The sequence below is a fragment of the Lactuca virosa genome, chromosome 9 (assembly GCF_052849685.1).
Source record: "Lactuca virosa cultivar CGN04683 chromosome 9, Lactuca_virosa_CGN04683_v6, whole genome shotgun sequence".
In the NCBI taxonomy this organism is placed as follows: Eukaryota; Viridiplantae; Streptophyta; class Magnoliopsida; order Asterales; family Asteraceae; genus Lactuca; species Lactuca virosa.
Window position 1 is genome coordinate 237,325,282 of NC_136434.1, and position 9,908 is coordinate 237,335,189.

Below are 9,908 nucleotides of genomic sequence, written 5' to 3' on the forward strand. Positions count from 1 at the left end.
AGCTTTAGTTTCGTATTGGTTGCGTCCGAATAATTTGTATATTCCTAGTGGAGGAGAGTGGAGATTTTGTAGCGTGAAAATTCTGTACCAGGGTGCAGTCTCCAACCATAATTTCTTAAGTGAAAGACTTACGCATAATTTCTTAATCTTCAAGGTTTTGCGTTATGGTCGTTTCTAGTTGACGAAATTCCTTTCGAGTTGTCTTAATTGCAATTTGTGCTAGTATTTTGTAGGGTGTCATCGTGCTTAAGAGTCCTAGGGTGTTAAGAGCTCAGGTCGAGGGTTGCGATGAGGATCCCCTTATATGTTCTTCTTTGATTGGGACTTAGGGGTCCGAGTCTTAACCCAAAGGCCTGATTGGGATAGTTAAGTTTCGCAAGTTTGGTGTGTGCATATGTAAGGCTGAGGGGCTTTGTTAGTGGTTGACAGATCGGGAGTAAGCCCGAGAGTCATTAGTGGCTAACGGATCGGGGGTAAGTCCAAGAGTCATTAGCGGTTGGTGGATTGGGAGTAAGCTAGAGAGTTGTCAGTGGTTATCGGATCATGGTTGTTAGAGCCGAGTGGGTATATAGTCTATTTTAGCATATGTTTGATTAATTTCCGTTCAGGATTTTGCTAGTGCATTTGTATGCAAGGTTATCAGCGACAGTGGTCGGTCGTGGATTCCATAATTTGGATTATTAGTAAGACAGGGCAAGCCTGGGGAGATCTTGGACATATTGAATTAGTGAATTTTCGGTCAGCATGGTTGATTTATATGATAAAATTGTTCACTAGATTTTGGGGCACGACCTTGGAGTCTTTGAATTATGGTTAAGGATTTAATTTCTCGTAAGGTGGTTAATTGTTGTTTCTCCAACAGGGTGCATGTTTTTGCTAAAATATTAAATCGGCATTGGTTTCGTAAGTGGTTATCTGGGTATGGCATCGATCCAGTGTTCCGACAGTTGAGAGATTGATTGTTAGATGTCTCGTCCAAGAATAGACGTTGCATCTATTTGTGAAGGCCTAGGGTGGTAACTGCAAACCATGGTAAGGGAGTTGTGTTGGCCAGTGCAATTGAAGTACAACTAGATTCCAAGGGAAAAACCTAATTTAAGTTGGGGAGAAAACACTCATTTCCAGAATAGATCAATTGAGGACTTAAAGGGATCAAGGTAAGGTTTTTAGGAAAAACTTGGTGCCACGACGTGGAGTAAGGAGGACGACGACGTGGCATGTCCATTATAAGAACGTGTGTTTTGATTTCTGTCACGATGTAACACCCATGTTCCAGGTATTTTTTTTCATTTTTTATCTTAAAGAATAAAATTATTTGCAAAAATGGTCCTAACGCGATGTGTACCTTTTGGTGTGTGTGTGTGTGTGTGTATATATATATATATATATATATATATATATATATATATATATATACATATATATATATATATATATATATATATATATATATATAATGGAGTGCCAAAAAAATGTATCGAGTTTGGTGTCATACCAACACCCTGACTCAACACGGCAACCAGATAACCGGAAGGGTGTGGAATACTGAACAAATTATATATATATATATATATATATATATATATATATATATATATATATATATATATATATATATATATATATATATATATATATATATATATATGATACTCGTTTTAAAACAAAAAATAATATATTCTCAAAACTAAAAACGATGAATAATATGATGAATAATATAGTGATTTTTATGTGCACTACATTAGGTATAGAGAAATTGTCACCACAAACCCGTTTATATTTTAATTTTAACTGTCTAACCATAACGGTATTATTCGATATATTATCAAAAAAAAAAAAAATATTAAAAAAAAACTATGTTTTGTAATTTAAAATTGGTTATTAGGTAAACTGAAATTCAACATAAATTTCGTATGGAATGTGGATCTAAACAGTTCAAGTACGTTTCATCATTTGCCATTTTTAGCCAAAGAGTCGTAATGCAAATGTATGAATCCGGTGAACCTTGTGGAGTCACCCAAACATCACATGTTAAATTTATTCCAAATTATAATTTCTCAAAACCTTGAATCATTTCTATTTTAGCAAAATTTCGTATATTATTTGCATCTCGTCTTTGGGTCGAACAACATACATGACAATAGCATGGTCGTAGTCTCTTATATGAGCTTCGCCAATTGTGGGTTGTTGAGTCAAAAGGCAAACTTCTTTTGAATCATGAACTTTGTTATCATTTCTTCAACCAAACTTCGAACATTGGTCCAAATGGTGCCTTGATTGGACATTGTTGTTTGACCCCGATCTAGACAGAATTTCACTTCCTTGCCATATAACTTTGAGTGGTTTCTCAATGTGGTATTTTCGTCTTCCTTAAAGAAGATATCACATTTCTTGCGTCTAGTTAATGTTGTTGAATCCACATGTTTTTTGTTTTCTAGCACAAACTTTGACAACCATTAAGTAGGTTGACAAAGCTCTAACGCCAACAGAAGATTGCAAAGAGAAGTAAAGAAAGTCGCCATGAACAAGAATGCGTTTTGTGATATTAGAGAACTTTTTGAATGACGTGTTGTAACTAATTCATGTAATACCCCTATTTATGCTAACAAATAACGTACAAAATGGTCAATTTGACCATTAAAACAGTCACTAATAGGCTAATAGCTAAACTCATTAGACCAAAAAATCCAAAATGAAAACAAATTTCAACGACGATGTTTGAAAACTGGATTACAAACCGGTTTCACCCCAACACAACCCGAATTCAGAGTTATAATACTGAAACGGGTCCCAAACTGATGTTTTGACTTTACACCAAACCGGTTTCAAACAAAAAACGCAAAGAGGTTTATTCCTGGACCAAATTGAAAAAAAAAATCAATATAAAAATGCAACTTGATCCAGATTTTCTATTAAATGAAGAAAACTAGACACCGTTTCAATGCTTTCATCTCTTTCAAAAAACCACCTAAAAACATGAAGCCAAACTCGATCACAATTAACACATAATATAAAAACTCGCATATTGTATATAAAAGTAAAAGTTATAGATTTATATATGAAAACTATTCATTTTGTTTTAATATCAAGAAAGACATAGTCCACTTCTATCCCCTATTAACAAAAACCCACAAAATGATAAAAATCCACATGTATATATCGATTTCGGATCAAACACAAACAAATCGACACACCACTATTCACTACATGTACAACTCCCAAAAAAAAAAACCCTAAATTTAAGAAGCCAACATCACCAAAATGTCGGCTTTTACGTGTGGTCAACGCGGTCAACTCATTTCTTTAATTACCATTTCCCGTTTTCTTTACCGGGCTGTCCATGTCAATTAGTGTGAAGTCGTATTGTGCAGCGGCGGAATTCGATGCGTCTGAAAGCAACGAAGAATTCATTGCTTCTGATTTTGCGCGATTGGAGGGTGGAGTGGTTGTGGGGGTGGTTGCAGTTGCAGATGGTGACATGTCATCGCCTTTATTCGCGTACGTTTGTTTGTTTTTTCTAACGTTTTCCATTTCGGACCCGATTGGGACAAAAGTTCGGGCGCGATATTTTCGTGCACCTTCATCGCCCGTATCGTTGCTGTGGTTGTAGAGTACGTAATCGTGGTAAGCGGGTGCAAACTGCAAGAAATAGTTCGGGTAGATTAGTATATAATAATGCCTTAAGAAGTCTTAATAAGAAAAAAAAAAAAAAAAAAAAAAATGAAAGTAGAAAGGTACTTGATGAACAGTGTCATGATAGAAATCGTTCAAACTCAAAGCATGAGCAAGGCTAGCACCAAAGCCACGGGAAGCACCACCAATATTAGCACCCGCATATTCTTTGTATGGAAATGCATAAAGATGACCCAACGCTGCAATAAGCATCTCCACACATATTATAAAGTTTTGGAATTCAGCAGCTTCTTCTGCGTCTTTTATGTATCCAGATTTTGCAGCAAGAAATACCAAAACACCCTGCCAATATGTGAGAAAGACAACACTCTTGATGATGACGAATTTAGGAACAGGATTGAATGGCTGGAGGAGATCCCTGCATGCTACATAAAACAAGGCTAGGGCATACAAGGCCATAGAGTAGGAAACGGTGTATATAATTGTGATGTATAAGTAGGATTGTTTTGCACTGAAATTTCCATCTTGGTATTTCCCCTTTGCGTAGAATACAAATGTAACTCCCACTAAGATTGGCTTCAGAATCACAAACTGTAAACACCCTTGCTTACATCTCCTTATGAAACGCCTACCATAAACCAAATCATACAAAACAAATTTAAAAAAAAAAACTATATAAGAAAAAACAGAAATGAAATAGAACTCACCCATCTAGTGGGATTGGAGGAAAGCAACATGTCATTAAACACCAATTAGGTTTAAGAAGACGTCCAGAAAGACTTAAAACAACAGCACCTGGCCCACCTACCCATTCCAGGCATAGTGACAAGAAATTGTATATAACCCAAGCTTCATATCTGAAAAAACATTAATTAATCAACTAAGATTGATCTTGTTAATCTAGATGCAACGAGAAGAGTTCAGGGATTTATATTGTTAATGATTCTTTGCAAGTATCACATACTCACACTTCTCGAATGGAATTGAAGTAGATTGTTTTCGAGTTGAAGATAAGTGAGAGGAAAGACATCAATGCATAGACCTGTCAACAAGAAGAAATAGAAAGAAACATTATATTAACAATAATAAACTTTGAAGATACTTATCCAAAAGCCATGAAACTTGAGGGAGAAGCTAAAAGTACACTAAAGGAGTGTGACAAATTTCGGTGCATTTGGATAAGGATAAGAGGATTAATCTTCAGCCATTTAGTTTCCTTATCTCAAAATTATGATAGATATGATTTGCTTTAGTTTCTTTAGTCTATAAGTTGTTTCCTAAATCCTAATTGTAACAGTTTTATATTATATTAATATGAAATTAGTTTCTTTAGTTTCTCTTGATCAGTGTTATCGATAGTGAATTACATACATACTCATACATATACATTACATACATACCTATAAAAACTATTAGCAAAAAATAGAAAACCGATGCATAGTACATACTTATACATTACAAATCATACATATAGTCATAATTCATACTTATATGGCCACTATTGATATCGCATTCACTTAACCTCAATCCATAACAGAATCATTACAGAATAAACATGATTGGGGAGGAGATAAAACAGCAAACATAACTGCACAAGTGAAGTGACAAAAAGGCACATATAACATGTTTATTATTTTTCTAATTGTTTATTATATTAGTTGAAAAGATATTTCATGTGCTCGGATATCATTCAAATTAGGACCCAAAATGAAATATTATTAAATCATTATATGTGTCAAAGATCAACCAATGGCTGACTTCTTTAAATCTTGTGCCTTGTGCACCATTTTGCCTTGCACATTAAAGGCAGCATAGCACGTGTCAAAAAAGGTCACATGTCAAATTCAAGTAGATTGTAATACAAGGGCATCTATGCATTTTTGGAAAGGGCACACTTTGAACAATAAGACAGTAATCTTAGATCTAGTGACCTAAAAACTTAATAACTTACCACTTTTTCAACATTATGACAGAAGATTATCCAAGTTAACTTGCAAACTAAATACATGTTGTGTTTCCTTCACCTTTTTAGTTAGATTGCTATTTAACAATGGATATTTCTATGATCGATAGGTAAAAGTACATACGAATTGAGAGTTGAGACAACAATATTGGGAACCCAGAAGACACATTCCCAGTAGTGTTCGGTATGTCAAAGTGGATCATCTGATTTGTACAAACCACTAAACCACCATTAACAAGGAATTAACGTCATTATCTCCAGAATGTTGAAGAAACATGGCATAACTAAGAAAAATAGTCCATCATACATGTTCATTATGCCATTGATAGATTAGAAAACAGGCAATGCTCGTATATGGGCACTAGATTTCAGGTAGAAACACAATTCTGTACATAGTATTCACCTAGATGTGGAAAAAAAAAAGATGAAGAGAACATACTTACAGGAACCATGAAAATTATTCTGACAATGAATCGCTGATATGTTGGTTCAGTGTAATTCAAAAGATGCCTGTATATGTGAAGAAGCGCCAAAGCAATCGCCCCAATTGTGCAAGGCAATGCCACTAATATATAGTATACTGGCCCCATTTTGCTACGCTCCCAGAGAACAACCCCTTTTTCCACTGAAATATAAAGGAGCAAATGAATTGAAGGACAAGGGTTATGTTATAATGGAAACCAACACCGCCTCACTAACTTAATGACAGACAATTTGGATAAAAAACAAACCTAAAATTAGACGCGTGTATAAGAATTGTAGGGTTTTGTATTCGTTAGAGTATTGTTCGAGTAACGCATTTGAATTAGTTGCTCAATTTTTCAGAGTGCACGTAAATAAGCCCTAACTCCCAAAAACGGAAACCTACGTCGTATACAGAGATCAATACCAACATCGTGATGTGGTGAAGGAAAAGTAAAGGAAAAATGATATGGAGAGGAGATGAAATGAGAAAAAATGACTGACCGTTTGCCGATTAAATCGGGGGTATTGGGGTCGATGAAGACGATGATGGCATACAAAGATAGATTGGGTGATTATGTTAAATGCAAGGAAATCGCGTAGGGTGTTAAAGATTAGGTGTTAATGGCGGCGTCCAGTGGTGTTGCGCTGGATCCACAACAGCTACTATCGGAATTGCGTCGATCTTCCTTTCACAATCAAATTTCTTGCCAACATCTGTCTTCCTTTTAGGATACACTATTAAATTAATTTATTGATGGAAAATGAATATTAACAAAGGTAATTAACTTTTCGTTCGATATGTTCACCTCTAGTTAACTATCTTTTTTTTTTTTGTACATATAACAAACTTGTTGGAAGTGTTCACGTATGACCATTATGATTTGCTAATATTTTCAACAAGTTCGTTATGTAAAAAAAAATAGGTAACCAAATATGAACAAAACGAAAAGTAAAAATAAATTACACAAATGGTCGTTATGATTTGGGAGAATTTGGGTTTTTGGTCCCTAACTTATCTTTTTAACTCGGATGGTCCCACTGTTTATTTTTGTTACGCGTTTGGTCTCTGTCTTACCTAAAAAGACTATTGTGTCCTTATTAATTTATTTTTTAATTAGTTTTCTTATTTATGTATTTATTTTTTATATATTTAAAAAAGATTAATAGACCCCACATATTTGTATCTCCTCACCATAAACCTCAAACCACATTTGAGAAATTTAATTCGGATGGTCCCTACTGTTTATTTTTGTTGCGTTTGGTCACTGTCTTACCTAAAAAGACTATTGTGCCCTTATTAATTTATTTTTTAATTAATTTTCTTATTTATGTATTTATTTTTTATATATTTAAAAAAATTAATAGACCCCAGATATCTGTATCTCCTCACCGTAAACCTGAAACCACAATTCAGAAATTTAATTTGGGTCTTACCGGTCAGCATCTCATCTCTCATCATCCCCAAAGATGGAAAATAAATAGAAGTTAAGGAGGATGAGAGATGGGATAGTGAGGAGATACAGATATGTGGGGTCTACTAATTTTCCTTAAATATATAAAGAATAAATACATAAATAAGAAAATTAATTAAAAAAAATAAATTAATAAGGGCACAATTGTCTTTTTAGGTAAGACGGAGACCAAGCTCGTAACAAAATTAAACAGTAGGGATCATCCCAGTTAAAAAATAAATTAATTAAAAAAATAAACAGTAGGGATCATCCGAGGAGATACAAATATGTGGGGTCTATTAATTTTTTTAAATATGTAAAAAGTAAATACATAAATAAGAAAATTAATTAAAAAATAAATTAATAAGGGCAAAATAGTTTTTTTTAGGTAAGACAGAGACCAAACGCGCAACAAAAATAAACAGTAGGGACCATCCAAGTTAAAAAAAATAAGTTAGGGACCAAAAACACAAATTCCCCCAAACCACAGGGATCATTCGTGTAATTTACTTTTACTTTTCGTTTTGTTTATATTTGGGTAACTATTTTTTTTATACACATCTAGGTAACGAACTTGTTGAAAGCGTTCACATCTAGGATTTAACCTGCTATAGCAGGTCATAATGGTCATATGTGAACACTTCCAACAAGTTTGTTACCTAGATGTGTACAAAAAAAAGATAGTTACCCAGATGTAAACATATCGAAAAGATAATTACCTTAATAAGTCATTTTCCCTTTATTGATCGGTGCTAATATTTCTTTTACAGTGATTATTTCTTTTAACCAAATATTTTATAACTTTTTAGACTACCTTATTTGTTCATTTGAAGGGAATACGAGTTATAAGGCTGGAGGGAGTGGTGACACCAAAACCGCACTCCCTCCCTCGCCACATAAGCGCCACGTCATTTTCTACCACACAAGTGTGGTTTCTTGCCACACCAAGGGAGTGGTGCCACACTTTTATTTTCTTTTTTTTTGTTTTTTTTTAACTATTTTAACGGTATTCTCCACGGTTCATCTTCCCCCATTTAGAGTACACTTGATGTTTTGAACGGTATTCTCCACGGTTCATTCCTTTATGGAACCTATGTAAAACGCGCATCCAAAAGCGGTCATGCTTTTGGTCTTTTCCAACCGTCACATCTTCTGAAATATCGATCCAAGATTGTGCCAACACTAACGCTTCCAGAGGATCCCAACATCTAGCCTCCGCCTTCTCTTTTCTTTTAGTTGCTGCTCGAGTGGGCTGAGTTTCTGTAACGAATTCCGGTTCGGAATCAGAGACGACCGTTTCTGGTTGTGTTTGTGTTTGCTGAACAAACTCGGGGTGAGACAAAAAAATCAAATGGATTAAAATCTGTGTCGGGTTGTGGTAGTGTTTGAGGTAACGGTGGTGTATGTGGTAGTGGTTGCGCTGGTCGTTGTGGAAAATACGGAAGCATACCGCCGTAGTGGTAATACGGAGGTGAGAAAATCGGTTGATCAAATGAAGGTATTGGGGTGTTGGTGTTTCTGACCGGTGTTTTTTCTTTGTTGGGTCGTTTGGAAGATGACATTTTCGAAAAAATTGGAGAAGAAGAGTAAAGATTATGGTTAAAGTTGTGTAAAGGTTGTGTAAAGATTGTGTAAAATGGTAATATATATATATATATATATATATATATATATATATATATATATATATATATATATATATATATAGAGTAAAGTTTTTTTTTTAAAAAAAAAGTTACAAGAATCAATGACCGTCAACGGTCAAAAAGGAGTCAAGACCATGGACCAATCAGAATACGCGGTTGTTTCTAGCCGCAGTGCGGCCAAGACCACACAAGACCGCACCCTGGGGGTGGTGTTTGCGGTTGACGTGGCACAATCGCGGTTAGGAACCGCACTCCACACCGTATAGCCTACGGGTGTTTCCGATTATTTTTGAAAGACTAAACTGTACAAATGGTCATGTGGTTAGCTGAAAATTGTCACTTTGGTCCAAAAAAGTTTGCACTAAAGTTCCAAACTTTTCTTTTTGTTGCGAGTTTGGTCCAATTTAGTTTTAACTTTTTTTATAATGACGAATTTGCCCCTGAATTTATCCTTTGTATTTCTTTTTTGAATATTTTTATTATAGAAATTAAAAAAAATACTCTCTCTCTGTGTGTGTGTGTGTGTGTATGTGCGTGTGTTTTAAAATGTTTCACTCTATGATACCATTTGAAGAACCCAAACCACCACCAGTGGAAGTGACGACTAAGGAACTCGTTCTCTGAATCTGGAATCTGATCTGATTCCCACACTACCATCCTCTATCTATTGTATCTCAAATCACCATTCCTACACCATCGTGGTTGATTTGCTTCACACATCACCATCTCCAATCTGTTTCAAATGCCACT

The 9,908-nt window shown here is 34.9% G+C and overlaps 1 protein-coding gene across 2 annotated transcripts; it reads right to left on the reverse strand.

Moving 5' to 3' along the window:
• Positions 1–3,051: 3,051 nt before the first annotated feature.
• Positions 3,052–6,785, reverse strand: LOC145138611 (uncharacterized). Of its 2 annotated transcripts, XM_079072666.1 has the most exons (7): positions 6,563–6,785; positions 6,328–6,460; positions 6,040–6,221; positions 4,602–4,675; positions 4,341–4,490; positions 3,739–4,261; positions 3,052–3,639 (listed from the first exon to the last, which is right to left on the reverse strand). In XM_079072666.1, the coding sequence occupies exons 3-7, from the start codon at positions 6,184–6,186 to the stop codon at positions 3,304–3,306; spliced, it is 1,230 nt and encodes a 409-aa protein (XP_078928792.1). In that variant the 5' UTR covers positions 6,187–6,221; positions 6,328–6,460; positions 6,563–6,785; the 3' UTR covers positions 3,052–3,303. The 2 variants fall into 2 exon arrangements, with proteins under 2 accessions (XP_078928792.1, XP_078928793.1); XM_079072667.1 differs by lacking the exon at positions 6,328–6,460.
• Positions 6,786–9,908: the final 3,123 nt, after the last annotated feature.